The 18,415-nt window shown below is 42.7% G+C and overlaps 1 protein-coding gene across 1 annotated transcript in view; it reads right to left on the bottom strand.

The window, feature by feature from the left end:
- Positions 1-13,258, bottom strand: part of LOC120046466 (rab11 family-interacting protein 2-like) — a 35,280-nt gene extending 22,022 nt beyond the window's left edge. The window contains exons 1-2 of the mRNA XM_038991730.1: positions 13,087-13,258; positions 12,081-12,731 (exon numbers count right to left, since the gene is read on the bottom strand). Coding sequence (XP_038847658.1) covers positions 12,081-12,433 — 353 coding nt within the window. The 5' untranslated portion in view covers positions 12,434-12,731; positions 13,087-13,258. The remainder of the gene's footprint in view (positions 1-12,080; positions 12,732-13,086) is intronic.
- Positions 13,259-18,415: the final 5,157 nt, after the last annotated feature.

Below are 18,415 nucleotides of genomic sequence, written 5' to 3'. Positions count from 1 at the left end.
GGGGTCACGACCTGATATGAAAATGGGTTTGCGGGATATTTATAAAAAATGCTGTTTTATAAATGAAATATTATATATTGAACAAAAATATAAACTCAACATGCAAAAACTTCAAAGATTTGACTGAGTTACGGTTCATATTAGGAAATCAGTCAATTCGAATGAAATCATTAGGCCATAATCTATGGATTTCACATGGCTGGGCAGGTGCCGTTCCCCACCCACTGGAGAGCCAGGCCCAACTAATCAGAATTAGTTTTTCCCCCACAAAAGAGCTTAATTACAGACAGAAATACTCCTCAGTACATTTTTTAAATTTAAAGGCACACGTAGCCTACATATCAATACATACACACAAACTATAAACTATCTAGGTCAAATAGGGGAGAGGCATTGTGCAGCGAGGTGTTGCTTGATCTGTTTCTTTAAACCAGGTTTGCTGTTTATTTGAGCAATATGAGATGGAACGGAGTTCCTCGCAATAATGGCTCTATAAAAATACTGTACGCTTTCTTGAATTTGTTCTGGATTTGGGGACTGTGAAAAGACCCCTGGTGGCATGTCTGGTGGGGTAAGTGTGTGTGTCAGAGTTGTGTGTAAGTTGACTATGCAAACATTGGGATTTTCAACACAAGTGATGCAGTCAGTCTCCTCAACTCTTAGCCAATAGAGACTGGCATGCATAGTATTTATATCAGCCCTCTGATTATAATGAAGAGCAAGATGTGCCGCTCTGTTCTGGGCCAGCTGCAGCTTAACTAGGTCTTTCCTTGCAGCACTCGACTGGACAATAATCAAGATAAGAAAACTAGCCTGCAGAACTTGCTTTTTGGAGTGTGGTGTCAAAAAGCAGTTTCATCTGTTCTGCCTGCGGCAGTTCACAGGACGTGCTAACTTGTCCCGGACCTTCTGATTTCGACTCTCTACCGCAACTGCTGTCTCTAACTCTGAATGCTCAACTATAAAAAACCAACTGACATTTACTCATGAGGTGCTGACCTGTTGCACCCTCTACAACAAATGTGATTATTATTTGAACCTGCTGGTCATCTATGAACGTTTGAACATCTTGGCCATGTACTGTTATAATGTCAACCCGGCACAGCCAGAAGAGGACTGGCCACCCATCAGAGCCTGGTTCCTCTCTAGGTTTCTTCCTAGGTTCCTGCCTTTCTAGGGAGTTTTTTTCTAGCCACTGTGCTTCTACCTCTGCATTGCTTGCTGGGTTTCGGTATAGTACTTTGACATTGGCTGATGTAAAAAGAGCTTTATAAATACATATGAGTGATCTCTTTATTACAGACAGACCTCTCCCCATCTTTACAAACTTTGATTGTATACTCAGCAAAAAAGAAATGCCCTCTCACTGTCAACTGCGTTTATTTTCAGCAAACTTAACCAATTATATGTGTATATATTTGTATGAACATAACAAGATTCAACAACTGAGATATAAACTGAACAAGTTCCACAGACATGTGACTAACAGAAATGGAATAATGTGTCCCTGAACAAAGGCGGGTCAAAATCAAAACTAACCGTCAGTATCTGGTGTGGCCACCAGCTGCATTAAGTACTGCAGTGCATCTCCTCCTCATGGACTGCACCAGATTTGCCAGTTCTTGCTGTGAGATGTTACCCCACTCTTCCACCAAGGCACCTGCAAGTTCCCAGACATTTCTGGGGGGAATGGCCCTTGCCCTCACCCTCCGATCCAACAGGTCCCAGACGTGCTCACTGGGATTGAGATCCGGGCTCTTCGCTGGCCATGGCAGGACACTCACATTCCTGTCTTGCAGGAACTCAGCCATACTGCTCGTTCTGTGCGTGGTGGCATTGTCATGCTGGAGGGTCATGTCAGGATGAGCCTGCAGGAAGGGTACCACATGAGGGAGGAGGATGTTTTCCTTGTAACGCACAGCGTTGAGATTGCCTGCAATGACAACAAGCTCAATCCGATGATGCTGTGACAACACCACCCCAGACCATGACGGACCCTCCACCTTGATCCCGCTCCAGAGTACAGGCCTCGGTGTAACGCTCATTCCTTCTACGATAAACGCAAATCTGATCATCACCCCTGGTGAGACAAAACCGCGACTCGTCAGTGAAGAGCACTTTTTGCCAGTCCTGTCTGGTCCAGCGACGGTGGGTTTGTGCCCATAGGTGACGTTGTTGTCTTACAACAGGCCTACAAGCCCTCAGTCCAGCCTCTCTCGGCCTATTGCAGACAGTCTGAGCACTGATGGAGGGATTGTGCGTTCCTGGTGTAACTCGGGCAGTTGTTGTTGCCACCCTGTACCGGTCCTGCAGATGTGCTGTTCGGATGTACCGATCCTGTGCAGGTGTAACACGTGGTCTGCCACTGCGAGGACGATCAGCTGTCCGTCCTGTCTCCCTGTAGCGCTGTCTTAGGTGTCGCACAGTATGGACTTTGCAATTTATTTCCCTGGTCACCTCTGCAGTCCTCATGCCTCCTTGCAGCATGCCTAAAGCATGTTCACGCAGATGAGCAGGGACCCTGGGCATCTTTCTTCTGGTGTTTTTCAGAGTCAGTAGAAAGGCCTCTTTAGTGTCATAAGTGTTCATAACTGTGACCTTAATTGCCTACCATCTGTAAGCTGTTAGTGTCTTAACGACTGTTCCACAGGTGCATGTTCATTAATTGTTTATGGTTCATTGAACAAGCATGGGAAAGTGTTTAAACCCTTTACAATGAAGATCTGTTAAGTTATATGGATTTTTACAAATTATCTTTGAAAGACAGGGTCCTGAAAAAGGGACGTTTCTTTTTTTGCTGAGTTTATATGTCTTGACAATGACAGTTTACAATCTAAGGTAACGCCAAGTAATTTAGTCTACTCAACCTGTTCAACAGCCACACCATTCATTACCAGATTCAGATGTCTAGAACTTAGGGAATGATTTGTACCACATACAATGCCCTTAGTTTTAAACATGTTCATGACCAGTTTATTACTGGCCACCATTCCAAAACAGATTGCAACTCTTTAAGGGTTTCAGTGACTTCATTAACTGTGGTTGCCGATGCGTACAGTATATGGTTGAATCATCAGCATACATGGACACACATGCCTTGTTCAATGCCAGAGAGCTGCTCTGCGGTGCACCACACTTTACATGTTTGACATTAGAGAAGCTATCATGAAAGAAAACCCTTTGAGTTCTATTAGATAGATAGCTCTGAATCCACAATATGGAAGAGGTTGAAAAGCCACAACATAAGTTTTTTCAACAACAGGTTATGGTCAATAATATCGAAGGCTGCACTGAAATCTAACAGTACAGCTCCCACAATCTTTTTGTTATCAATTTCTTTCAACCAATCATCAGTAATTTGTGTCAGTGCAGTACAGTACATGTTGAGTGCCCTTCTCTATTTGGGCTCCCGAGTGGTGCAGCATTCTAAGGCACTGCATCTCAGTGCTAGAGGCGTCACTACAGACCCTGGTTAGATTCCAGGCTGGATCACAACCGGCCGTGATTGGGAGTCCCATAGGGCAGTGCACAATTGGCCCTGCGTCGTCCAGGTTAGGGTTTGGCCGGGGGTAGGCCATCATTGTAAATAATAATTTGTTCTTAATTGACTTGCCAAGTTAAATAAAAGGTTAAATCAATTTTGTTTTAAATTAACATGCTGAAACTCTGTTGTTAATTTGTGTACAGAGAAATGCCAGCTAAGAGCTGGCAGCAAGCTGATAGGTCTGCTGTTAGAACCAGTAAAGGCCGCTTTACCACTCTTGGGTAGCGGAATGACTTTGGCTTCCCTCCAGGCCGGTGGACAAAGACTCTCCTGTAGGCTCAGATTAAATATGACAGATAGGAGTGGCTATAGAGTCAGCTACCATCCTCAATAGCTTTGCATCTAAGTTGATAACAATAATTTTCCACTTCTCCCACACTAACTTTACAAAATTCGAACTTAAAATGCTATACTTTTATTATTAGTTATTTTGTGCATGAATACGATGGCTCACTGTTCATTGTTGGCATTTCCTGCCTAAGTTTGCCCACTTTGCCAAATAAGTAATCATTAAAATAAATTGGCAACATCAAATGGTTTTGTAATGAATAAGCCATCTGATTCAATGAAAAATGGAGTTGAATTTGTCTTTCTGCCCATAATTGAATGTAAATTACATGTAAAGTGATCTTGGCTTCATAATACAGTTTCTTCTTCTTTTTGTTGAGTTTACTCACATAATATCTCAATTTGCAGTAAGTCAGCCAGTCAGATGTGCAGCCAGACTTATTAGCCACTCCTTTTGCCCCATCTCTTTCAATCATACAGTTTTTCAATTCCTCATCAATCCATGGAGCCTTAACAGTTCCAACAGTCAGTTTCATAATAGGTGCATGTTTATTAATAATTGAACAAAAAATATTCAATTTTATTTGGAACGGCAAGCCAGATAAAATTAAAAGGGCCTATTTATATAACGAATATGAATTCGGAGGGTAGAAATTATTAAATATTAAAGCGTTAGACCTCTCACTAAAGGCATCAGTCATACAAAAGTTATACTTAAATCCAAACTGGTTCTCTAGTAAATTGGTAAGAATGTCTCATCCTATGTTCAAGAAGGGCCTTTTTCCCTTTATTCAGATTACACCTGCTCACTTTCGGTTGTTTGAAAAGGAAATAATCTCCAAAATATCTTTATTTTTTAAACAAGCCTTAGAAAGTTGGTTGCAATTTCAGTTTAATCCACCTGAAAGGACCGAACAAATAGTACAACAAATATTGTGGTTAAATTCAAATATAGTAATTGATAAAAAAACTGTATTTATCGAAGAAATGTTTAAAAAAGGTATAATTTTTGTGAATGATATCATAAATAGGACTGGTGGAGTAATGTCACACATGCAGCTAACACAGACATATGGAAATGTCTGCTCTACCCAAAATTACAACCAATTAATTGCAGCATTACCACAAAAATGGAAGAGGCAAGTAGAAGGGGAAAAAAGTAAGGAACTTGTATGTCGGCCCTATATTAAAGAACATAAATGGTTAAAGAAAAGTGTGATAAATAAAAACATATACCAATTTTATTTAAGGACCAAAAAACTGACAGCTGTGCCATATAAATTACAAAATAGTTGGGAAGAGATTTTTGATGTACCCATTCCATGGCACATGGTTTATGAATTGATACGCAAAACAACGCCGGATTCAAAACTTCGAATTTTTAAATTTAAATTACTGTACAAAATTCTTGCAACTAATAGAATGTTATATATATGGGGGATACAATCTTCCCAGCTCTGCAGATTCTGCTGTGAGGAGGCAGAGTCATTAGATCATTTATTCTGGTATTGTCCGTATGTAGCTCGTTTTTGGTCACAGGTCCAGGAATGGCTGAAGAATTGCAACATTTGCGTAGAACTAACGCTACAGATAGCAATACTGGGGGATTTGAAAAGCCATAGTCAATCAATCAATAATATAATAATTATTTTAGCAAAAATGTTTATTTTTAATTTACAATCCGTGGAAGCTATGAGAATAGGAAGATTCAAATCTTTTGTGAAGCATCACAGCACAGTTGAAAAATATATGGCAAATAAAAATCCGAAATGGATGATGTTGGAAGATAGATGGGAAGGGTTGAGTGGAGTTGAAGGGTGGGACTAATAACAAGATAAACAATGTAGGGCATACGGGATCTGTGAAATGTGTATAGGTGCGGAGCTTTTGTGAAATAGCACAGTTACAAGTGGAAAACAAACTGGATGGACAACAGAAATAGAGGAAGGACTAAGAACAAACAAGAGAGAACTATTATAAAGTAGACTGTGTCTGTAAAATGTGTATAAAATGTATAAATTGAAGGTAAAAACAGAAATGTTTATCAGTTTACTCCAATTGGGGGATCGGTGGTAGGGTTTGCGGGGAATAATAATAAAGGTATATTCTTTAAAAAAGTATGTATGTCTATATTGGTATGTGTATGTATATATGTGTATATGTATGCATACGTGTATGGATATATATATTTACCCCAAAAAATATGGGGGATTGGAAATGATGCAGACGATTACATTGGAAGCAACATTCTTTCCGCAATATTAAGCTGATCCACCCCTGATAAAAAATAAAATAAATAAATAAATAAATAAAAATAAAAAAAGAAAAGAAAAATAATAATTGGAAGAAGATATTTCATAAATTCATCATGTGCAGCATCTGGAGGCTCCATATTAATCACATCAGACCAACAAATATTTTTTACATCATCCGCATAAGAGTCACAGCAAAATCTTTTGCATGATCTCTAATACACTTTTTAGGCCCGGCTTTTGGAACTTTGGCTTTCCTGGATATAGCCACTATACTGTTTTCCAAGATGGTGTAGCAGTCGGACGTCTTGTTTGTCTTGTCCCGTGTATGAAATATATACAATCTCAATTTAAATCTACAGATGGAACATAGTCTCCTGCAACCCGCCTTGCCCAATGTGGTACGGATCTGCTATTTTTTACACTTTAGAACCGGAACCCCATCAGTGGGGAGCCAGCTAACTAGCTAGTAGTCAGTTTGCCACTGCTAGCGGTCATCACCGTTAACTCAGACATCAGCCAGCCTCAGCCGGGTCAATTCCTGCCAGTCTGCACAGCGCAATATCAATCCAGAGCATATTCGACTGCTTTTTCTCTACCACATCTCCAGATTCCTACCGCAAGCGCTGAACCTTTACACCGGATCATCGCAGCTAGCTAGCAGCTATCCAAGTGGCTACTCCTGGCTAACGTCTCTGTCCCGAAGCAAGCATCAGTTAGCTCCAGGCTAGCTCCAGGCTAGGCCCATCTCCCGGCTAGCTGAAGTGGTCCATCAGCCAATTCTTGGGCTACAATACCTATTTTTCCTGGACCCTTTTACTGCCGACAAAGAGCCCCGCCAATCCATCACGACTGGTCTGCCGACGTAACCATCCGAGGGGGTTTCAACAGGCTCTCCCGTTGCGACGTCCCTCGAAGGCCTATCTGCTAGCCCCGGCCCGCTAGCTGTCCGAATCGCCGTGTCTCCAGCTCGCATAGCTACTCACTGGACCCTATGATCACTCGGCTACACACGCCTCTACCTAATGTCAATATGCCTTGTCTATTGCTGTTTTGGTTAGTGATTATTGTCCTATTTCACTGCAGAGCCTCCAGCCCTGCTCAATATTCCTTAGCTAGACCTTTTGTTCCAACCTCCACACATGTGGTGACCTCACCTGGCTTAATCAATCAAATGTATTTATTTATAAAGCCCTTCTTATATCAGCTGATGTCACAAAGTGCTGTACAGAAACCTAGCCTAAAACCCCAAACAGCAAGCAATGCAGGTGTAGAAGCACAGTGGCTAGGAAAAACTCCCTAGAAAAGCCAGAACCTAGGAAGAAACAGGCTATGAGAGGTGGCCAGCTTCAATGGTGCCTAAAGAGACAAAACCTCTCTCATCGTAACTCTATGCCTAGGTTTACCTCCTTTGTATTCACATCCTGCAATACCATTGTCTGTACATTATGCCTTGAATCTATTCTTCAGCGCCCAGAAACCTGCTCCTTTCACTCTCTGTTCCGAGCGCACTAGACGACCAGTTCTTATAGCCTTTAGCCGTACCCTTATCCTACTCCTCTCGTAATGTAGAGGCTAACCCAGGCCCTGCAGCCCCTAGCTTCACTCCCAATCCCCAGGCGCTCTCATTTGTTGACTTCTATAACCGTAAAAGCCTTGGTTTCATGCATGTTAACATTAGAAGCCTCCTCCATAAGTTTGTTTTATTCACTGCTTTAGCACACTCCGCCAACCCGGATGTCCTAGCAGTGTCTGAATCCTGAAATTTCCATCCCCAACTATAACATTTTCCGACAAGGTAGAACTGCCAAAGGAGGCGGAGTTGCAATCTACTGCAGAGATACCCTGCAGAGTTCTGTCATACTATCCAAGTCTGTGCCCAAACAATTCGAGCTTCTACTTTTAAAAATCCACCTTTCCAGAAACAACTCTCTCACCGTTGCCGCTTGTTATAGACCCCCTTCAGCCCCCAGCTGTGCCCTGGGCACCATTTGTGAATTGATTTCCCCCCATCCATCTTCAGAGTTCGTACTGTTAGGTGACCTAAACTGGGACATTCTTAACACCCTGGCCGTCCTACAATCTAAGCTAGATGCCCTCAATCTCACACAAATTATCAAGGAACCTACCAGGTACAACCCTAAATCCGTAACCATGGGCACCCTCATAGATATCATCCTGACCAACTTGCCCTCTAAATACACCTCTGCTGTCTTCAACCAGGATCTCAGTGATCATTACCTCATTGCCTGGGTGCGTAATGGGTCCGTGGTCAAACAACCACCCCTCATCACTGTCAAACGCTCCCTAAAACACTTCAGCGAGCAGGCCTTTCTAATCGACCTGGCCCGGGTATCCTGGAAGGATATTGACGTCATCCCGTCAGTAGAGAATGTCTGGTCACTCTTTAAAAGTGCTTTCCTCACCATCTTAAGCAAAAAATGTAGAACTAAGAACAGATATAGCCCTTGGTTCACCCCAGACTTGACTGCCCTTGACCAGCACAAAAACATCCTGTGGCCTTCTGCATTAGCATCGAATAGCCCCCGCGATATGCAACTTTTCAGGGAAGTCAGGAACAAATAGTCAGTTAGGAAAGCTAAAGCTAGGTTTTCAAACAGAAATTTGCATCCAATAGCACTATTTCCAAAAAGCTTTGGGACACTGTAAAGTCCATGGCGAATAAGAGCACCTCCTCCCATCTGCCCACTGCACTGAGGATAGGAAACATTGTCACCACCGATAAATCTACGATAATTGATCATTTCAATAAGCATTTTTCTACGGCTGGCCATGCTTTCCACCTGGCTACCCCTACCCCGGCCAACATCTCATTATCCACCAAAAAAAATTCAACCCCCATTACTAGCCTATTCAACCTCTCTTTCGTATCATCTGAGATCCCCAAAGATTGGAAAGCTGCCGCGGTCATCCCCGTCTTCAAAGGGGGAGACACTGTAGACTCAAACTGTTAGACCTATATCCATCCTGCCCTGCCTTTCTAAAATCTTCAAAAGCCAAGTTAACAAACAGATCACTGACCATTTTCGAATCCCACCGTACCTTCTCCACTATGCAATCTGGTTTCCGAGCTGGTCATGGGTGCACATCAGCCACGATCAAGGTCCTAAACGATATCATAACCGCCATCAATAAAAGACAGTACTGTGCAGCCGTCTTCATCGACCTGGCCAAGGCTTCGACTGTCAATCACAGCATTCTTATCGGCAGACTCGATAGCCTTGGCTTCTCAAATGACTGCCTCGCCTGGTTCACCAACTACTTCCCAGATAGAGTTCAGTGTGTCAAATCGGAGGGCCTGTTGTACGGACCTCTGGCAGTCTCTATGGGGGTGCCACAGGGTTCAATTCTCGGACCCACTCTTTTCTCTGTATATATCAATGATGTTGCTCTTGCTGCTGGTGATTCTCTGATCCACCTCTACGCAGACGACACCATTCTGTATACATCTGGCCCTTCTTTGGACACTGTGCTAACAAACTTCCAAAACAAACTTCAATGCCATACAACACTCCTTCCGAGGCCTCCAACTGCTTTTAAATGCAAGTAAAACTAAGTGCATGCTCTTCAACCGATTGCTGACCGCACACTCCCGCCCGACTAGCATCACTACTCTGGACGGTTCTGACTTAGAATATGTGGACAACTACAAATACCAAGGTGTCTGGTTAGACTGTAAACTCTCCTTTCAGACTCACATCAAACATCTCCAATCCAAAATGAAATCTAGAATCGGCTTCCTATTTCGCAACAAAGCCTCCTTCACAAATGCTGCCAAACATACCCTCGTAAAACTGACTATCCTACCGATCCTCGACTTCAGCGATGTCATTTACAAAATAGCCTCCGACATTAACTCAACAAATTGGATGTAGTCTATCACAGTGCCATCCGTTTTGTCACCAAAGCCCCATATACTACTGCAACCTGTATGCTCTCGTCGGCTGGCCCTCGCTACATATTCGTGGCCAAACCCACTGGCTCCAGGTAATCTATAAGTCTATGCTACGTAAAGCCCCACCTTATCTCAGCTCACTGGTCACCATAGCAACACCCACCCGTAGCACGCGCTCCAGCAGGTATACTTCACTGGTCACCCCCTAAGCCAACACTTCCTTTGGCCGCCTTTCCTTCCAGTTCTCTGCTGCCAATGACTGGAACTAATTGCAAAAATCAAATCTCCCTCTCTAACTTCAAGCATCAGCTGTCAGAGCAGCTTACCGATCACTGTACCTGTACACAGCCGATCTGTAAATAGCACACCCAACTACCTCATCCCCATATTGTTACTTATCCTCTTGCACCCCATTATCTCTACTTGCACATCATCATCTGCACATTTATCACTCCAGTGTTAATGCTAAATTGTAATTATTTCATCTCCATGGCCTATCTATTGCCTTTACCTCCCTACTCTTCTACATTTGCACACACTGTACATAGATTTTTATATTGTGTTATTGTTTTCGTCGCACTGCTTTGCTTTATCTTGACATGGTCGCAGTTTAAATGAGAACTTGTTCTCAACTGGCCTACCTGGTTAAATAAAGGTGAAATAAAAAATAAATAAGAAATTGTGATCACTGCATCCAATGGATATGGATACAGCTTTAGAACAAAGTTCTACAGTATTAGTAAAAATGTGATTGATACATGTGGATTATCTTGTTCCTATAGTGTTTGTAAAACACCCTGGTAGATTGAATGATCATGCTATTTAATCTGCTTCTTCATATACCACATCTGTCAGGTGGATGGATCATGTTGGCAAAAGACAAAATGCTCACTAACAGGAATGTAAATACATTTGTGCAAAGTATTTTAGAGAAGGCCTCCCGTGTGGTGCAGCGGTCTAAGACACTGCATCGCAGTGCTTGAGGCGTCACAACAGACCAGGGTTCAATCTCCCGGCCGCGACCGGGAGACCCATGAGGTGGCGCACAATTGACCCAGTGTCCTCCGGGTTAGGGGAGGGTTTGGCCGGGATGTCCTTGTCCCATCGCACTCTAGCGACACCTGTGGCGGGCCAGGCGCATGCACGCTGACACGGTCACCAGTTGTATGGTGCTTCGTCCGATACATTGCTGCGGTTGGCTTCCGGGTTAAGCGAGCAGTGTGACTTGGCAGGGTCGTGTTTTGGAGAAAGCATGGCTCTCGACCTTCACCTCTCCCGAGTCCGTACAGGAGTTGCAGCGATAGGACAAGAATAACTACCACTTGGATATCACGAAATTGGTGAGGAAATGGGCTAAAAAGTCAAAAGACCATTAAAACTCATGGTACGCTTATTCAGTGCTCTGGTCTCCATTAAAAACAAATATCAAAGCAGGTTGGATGTGACAGGAGAGATGAGGTGCGCACTGTCAACCTCCCCCCTTGACTTTGAGAAGATCCGACGCGACATGCATCAAGCACACCCATCTCATTAGTGGCGGTGAGATAAGACAAGCAATGTCAGACTAATTTGAAATTGACTGTCATAGCCCCACATTAAAAGTATATGATTGTGAGTTGAGAATACAAATCAGAAATACTGTTAGAATGTTTTCCAATTGACTGCCACATTAAAACGTTTGCAATGCTGACCACAGAGACACATCATTGGTGACCAGGGACAGTTTTTCCAAACCATCAAATGATTTAGCCTAGTCTACCCAACCCTCTGAATCATGTTCCATATTATTTCTGCAGGTTAGTCCTGTGACGTGAACAAGACATTGCCGCAAATCCAACCTACTTCTTCCTGTTGGCAGTTCCTTAAACATCAAACACAGAACTAGGAAACCAAAGGCTTAGAATTGTTCGTTGTGACTTTACAGCCTATGTGTTTATACATGTGGGTTTGAGAGCAGAGAAGACAAATTGTCATATTTAACAGTTGGACAAAAAGTTATATCGTATTAGGCTTAATGTTCTGAAACTTCCTTGAAAGGCAGCAAAAACATTATTTAGTTAGATTAGTTGGTGATACTTACTCAGTTTTCCTTCTCTCCTTGTTATCAAAAATCTCATTGAGATTGATGGTACTCTGGCCCAGGAATTTATCCATCCCCACCAGGGACCTGTGCATCACGATGAGGCATAGTTCGTAGATTTCTGGGTTGCCCTCCAGAAGCAGACCTGGCAGTTCAAAGGAGGCTTCTTCTCTCCACACTGGGCTGAGTGTTTTCTCTGCCACAGATGTCGAGTACTTCTCCTTTCCCAGCTGAATGATAGTGTAGGCATCGTTGGTGCCATTCTTACTCTTAGCTTGTAGGTCAGTTGCTTGAAGAACAGTGGCTTGGACATGAGTCGGGAACCACTTTTGGGACTGCTCTACTAGTGACATGATCAGCTCTGTTTATGTGTGGTTAGCAAAACAAATGTATGTGGAGGTGAATTGACCTTAAAGTGACGACAGAGCATGCAAACAGTAACAACTTATTTCTTAGTACATGATGTTCATGTAGATTGGTGATTTGTAGGCAAAGACAACTTAAAGTGCTTATTGGTCATATATGTTTTATATGTACAGCTAGTAGCACATCTCAATAGTTAGCAACTAATTACTTCAGTCCATTTTACACACTTGTCTTTTGTGATTATCATATCACAAATGTCCAAGCCACTGTTGTTAAGCAAGTCACCTGAAAGCAACATGGGAGAGAAGAGTACATTGTAAGCAGTTGGGCAGGTTGACTAACGTATGTAATACAGATGTGCTATCTATGATTCAAGTTAAACAGACCAACTAACGAGCAAGCTAAACAGCTGACACCAATAACCATTGCTAGTTTGGCTGAAGGATTAGCTAGCTATTTAGCTATACAGCAAAAATAGCGTGTTTTTCAGTTCTGTTGCGTTTGTCATATTGTGACAGACCAATCGTTATTCTTATACAATAATAACGTGTTGCAAAGTAGTAGCATTGATTTCTAGCTGTACAGTAGATTGGACAGCTGATTATGTTAGCTAACTAAACAAGCTTGCTCAATACTGTACCTCGTCATTTTCTCCAAACTTGCGACATTTTGCCATCATGTAAATCCATTCGATTGTTTAACATATTTCACAAATAAACTTCAACATTATTTATTGGAGGTAGATTTCGTGATTTTACAGCCTGCTAGTTGTACCAACCAAAAACTCTAATTTCCTTAGCCAACTACATCCGCAGCAGTCACAGGTGAAAGTTCAAGCTCCTCCTCTGTTGCCGTAGAAACAAACGGGGTTACAGGAGCATGTTCATAGTTGTACATGCCCTAGGTTTATTTTTATTTCTATTTATTTAATTAGGCGAGTCAGTTAAAAATACATTATTATTTACTATGACTGCCTACCCCAGGAAAAACCAGACAACGCTGGGCCAATTATGCACCGCCCTATGGGACTCCCAATCACGGCCGGATGTGATGCAGCCTGGATTCGAACCAGGAACCGTAGTGACACTGAAATGCAGTGCCTTAGACCACTAGGTGCTCCACTAGGTACATAGCCACTAGGTACAGAAAGGAGCCAAGACTGTGGAAGAAGAATGTGCCTTTTCGAAAAAGCAGGGAACATATGTCCATGTGGTTCTAATGTAGGTGATACAGTTTTCTCGATTTGGAGAGAGTTGGTGCATGCCGAAAATGGAAAATGCATGAAAAAGTGTTTCATTAGAGTGGTGAATCCAATCATATCGTAACTAACAGTAATTAATTAAAACAAGGAAGTAATAATGAAACAATGGAAAGTATGTGTCTATGATTTACAGCCCCAAATATCTGGTTTCCACTAGTTATCATAGCCACATAGCCACAAAGTCATAAACCCTGCCTTCTACAATTTCTCAGATGATGAACTTTACCCTAACCTTAACCACACGGCTAAATGTATTTCTAATCCTAACCTTAAATTAAGGTTAGGGTTAAGGTTAGGGTAAGGTTTCAAATCAGAGAAATTGTAGAAAGCGGGGTTTATGACTTTGTGGCTGTGGTTTTGACGACCCAAATCTCTACAATGTATGGTTGTTTACGACCACAAATAACAATAAGAGTAGCGACCCTGTGTTTATAAACGTGGATATAGACTTTGCAACTTCTGCATGATGTTGTGGCACAGTCGATGCCACACAGGACTACGGGCCATAAGGTTGAGAGTTCGCTGACCAACACAGACAAAGTCCCTCTCTCAGTCTGTTTCATAGCACTACGATCAGAGCCAACTGCAGACAATGATCAACTAAGGGAATAATCAGATTTTCAATATTTTGATATCAAATTTATAATTATGTAAAATATATGCAACAAATGTTCCACCAACAGGTTTCTGTGCCAATGCAACACAAAACCAATAAACACTTCAATATTAGACGATATTAGACTATAGACTATCAATATTAGATTATAGACTATGTCAATCTCGACAAACAGAAAATACATCCCTCTCTACCTTGAAGGCGTGGCTTGATAATCTCCAAATGTCATTAAACTTTTTGGTGTTTTGTAACAGATGTCTCTTTCCATTCATCAATTGACAATAGCACAGTTTGGATTGATTGTTTGATTTTATTTGTCAGTAAAAAAAATACATATACACACAAAGATTTTTTTAAAGTGACCAGGATTGCACAATTAAGTCGGGGATTTATTTCCATTGTAGTCCCTATTTTTTTCACATAAATACATATACAATTACATACACTACATTACCAAAAGTATGTGGACATCTCATTCCAAAAACATGGGCATTAATATTGAATTGGTCCCCCCTCTGCTGCTATAACAGCCTCCACTCTTCTGGGAAGGCTTTCTACTAGATGTTGGAACACTGTGGTGGGGATCTGCTTCCATTCAGCCACAAGAGCAATAGTGAGGTCGAGCAGCCGGCGTTCCAATTCATCCCAAAAGTTTTCGATGGGGTTGAGGTCAGGTCTCTGTGCAGGGCAGTCAAGGTCTTCCACACCAATCTCAACAAACCATTTCTGTATGGACCTCGCTTTGGCCGCGGGGATATTGTCATGCTGAAACAGGAAAGGGCCTTACCCAAACTGTTGCCACAAAGTCGGAAGCACAGAATCGTCTATAATGACATTGAATGCTGTAGCATTAAGATTTCCCTTCACTGGAACTAAGGGGCCTAGCCCGAACTATGAAAACAGCCCCAGACCATTATTCCTCCTCCACCAAACTTTACAGTTGGCGCTATGCACTGGGGCAGGGAGCTTTACACCACTCCAGCGGACGCTTGGAATTGTGCATGGTGATCTTAGGCTTGTGTGCATTGCTCGACCATGGAAACCCATTTCATGAAGCGCCCAACGAACAGTTCTTCTGCTGACGTTGCTTCCAGAGACAGTTTGGAACTGCAACCGAGGACAGACGATTTTTATGTGCAAAGCACTTCAGCACTCGGCAGTCTCGTTCTGTGTGCTTGTGTGGCTTATCACTTCGCGGCTGAGCCATTGTTGCTCCTAGATGTTTCCACTACACAATAACAGTGCTTACAGTTGACAGCGGCAGCTCTATCAGGGCAGAAATTTTACTACCTGACTTGTTGGAAAGGTGGCATCCTATGATGCTGCCACATTAAAAGTCACTGAGCTCTTCAGTAATGCCATTTTACTGCCAATGTTTGTCTATGGAGATTGCATGGCGGTGTTCTCGATTTTATACACGTGTCAGCAACGGGTGTGGCTGAAATAGCCGAATCCACTCATTTGAAGGCGTGTCCACATACTTTTGTGTATATAGTGTAGATACAGACACATTACAGAGACAGAGACTAAAAAAAATATCAACCTCCAGATGAGTATGAGGGGGGAGTTCAAGCACAATTCTTACAAGCTTGTTTGGCTGGTGGCTTATTCTTTAGATATTTGGGGCTGCTGGTGAACCATGATGTGCAGGCATAATCAAAGTGACACTGGACTAGCACATTTGCCAGTCTTTAGGGTGTCTATAGCTAGGTTTCCATCCAATTGGTGACAGATTGGTGAATGTTCAAAATTCTTCATAAAAACAATATGACATTTCCTTTAGGAAATGTTCCGGCGGACAACATGACAGGGACGATTTTAATTTACCGTACATTTGAGAACTTTAATGGACATCCATATGAATTTAGATTCAACCTGGCGCAGCCAGTGCCATCAATAAACGAGGGATGTTAGCAAAATGAGCCACATTTACTTGTCCTTAAACAGCCTATGAGAATATACAAAAACACTACTCCTTGTATTTCGATGTGTAGCATATGCAAAACTTTATAGACAATTTTTAGGCTACTTTCCAAAACAAAAATTTGTCCACCTCACGGTTCAGCTGTCAGAGATTTGAGCACTTAATATATCATGGAATTGCATGCAAATGCCTGTAGGCATAGGTGTCCACTGTATAATAATCATATTTGAATATGTTAGTTGCGGTAAAAAAAAAAAATACCTCAACTAACATGTACCCCTATATATAGCCTCGTTATTGTTGTTTTATTGTGTTACTTTTTATTGAATTTTTTACTTTATTTTATTTAGTAAATATTTATATATAAAGGAAAATCAGCTTATGCTTAAACCCAGAGAGATAGAAATGTGTCAGTGGGATGCTACGACACCGACATTTATTTATTTATGTCAGGTGGCTACTGCGTCTGCTATACAAATATAGACGAGCCATTGTTTATAGGGAAAATAGGAGCAGAAGAGTGAAAGTACACAATAAAATACACCCTCCCCAAAACCAAACAAAAAAATTGACAACCCTCTCCTATTTTGGACCACCTCTCCCCACATTAAATATTGATATGTCCCTAAGTGAACTAAATGACTATCGCCCTGTAGCACTCACTTCTGTCATCATGAAGTGCATTTTTTTTCTTGGCCTGTTCAATTGGGTCCTGGACTTCCTGACGGGCCGACACCAGGTGGTGAAGGTAGGCAACATCACCTCCGTTACGCTGATCCTCAACACGGGGGCCCCACAAGGGTGTGTGCTCAGCCCCCTCGTGTACTCCCTGTTCACCCATGACTGCGTGGCCACACACATCAAGTTTGCAGATGACACAACAGGGACAGGTCAGATTACCAACAATGATGAAACAGTATACTGGGAGGAGTTGAGGACCCTGGTGGAGTGGTGTCAGGAAAATAACCTCTCCCTCAATGGCAACAAAACTAAGGAGCTGATCTTGGACTTCAGGAGACAACAGAGAGAGCATACCCCCCACCACATCGACGGGGGCACAGTGAAGAGGGTGAAAAGCTTTAAGTTCCTCTGCGTACACATCACTGACAACCTGAAATGGTTCATCCACACCGTCAGGAGGCGGAAGAAGGCTGAAGAAATTCGCCCCTAAGACCCTCACAAACTTTTACAGATTGAGAGCATCCTGTCGGGCTGAATCACATCCTGGTACGGCAATTGCCCTGTCTGCAAACGAAGGGCTCTTCAGAGGGTGGTGCAGTCAGCCCATCACAGGGGGCACACTGCCTGCCTTCCAGAACATCTACAGCACCCGGTGTAACAGGCAAGTCAAGAAGATCATCAAGGACATCAGCCACCCGGGCCACATCCTGTTCAACCCGCTACCATCTAAAGGCAGTGTCAGTACAGGTGCATCAAAGCTGGGTCCGAGAGACTGAAAAACAGCTTCTATCTCCAGGCCATCAGACTCTTAAATAGTCACTGCTAGCCGGCCTCCACCCAGTACCCTGCCCTGAACTTTAGTTACTGTTACTAGCCGGCTACCATCCGTACTCTACCCTACACCTAGAGACTGCTGCCTTATGTACATATTCACTTTAATGTTTACATGCTTGGAGGTGTCTCTAAGCAGAATAGAAAGAGGAGTGGGAGGACCCGGTGCACAACTGAGCTTAGAGGACAATTACATTAGTCTCAACTTCAACAGTGAAGAGGCGACTCCTGGACAGAGGAGCTCTGCCTAGAAGGCCAGCATCCCAAGTCACCTCTTCACTGTTGACATTGAGACTTGTGTTTTGCGGGTACTATTTAATGAAGCTGCCAGTTGAGGACTTGTGAGACGTCTGTTTCTCAAACTAGATACTCTAATGTATTTGTCCTCTTGCTCAGTTGTGCACCGGGGCCTCCCACTCCTCTTTCTATTCTGGTTGGAGCCAGTTTGCGCTGTTCTGTGAAGGGAGTAGTACACAGCGCAGTACGAGATCTTTAGTTTCTTGGAAATTTCTCGCATGGAATAGGCTTCATTTCTCAGAACAAGAATAGACTGATGAGTTTCAGAAGAGTTCTTTGTTTCTGGCCATTTTGAGCCTGTAATCATACTCACAAATGCTGATGCTTTAGATACTCAACTAGTATTAAGAAGGCCAGTT

The sequence above is a fragment of the Salvelinus namaycush genome, chromosome 4, assembly GCF_016432855.1.
Source record: "Salvelinus namaycush isolate Seneca chromosome 4, SaNama_1.0, whole genome shotgun sequence".
Lineage (NCBI taxonomy): Eukaryota > Metazoa > Chordata > Actinopteri > Salmoniformes > Salmonidae > Salvelinus > Salvelinus namaycush.
The sequence above is the reverse complement of the archived record's forward strand: the minus strand, read 5'-3'. Positions and strand labels throughout refer to the sequence as shown.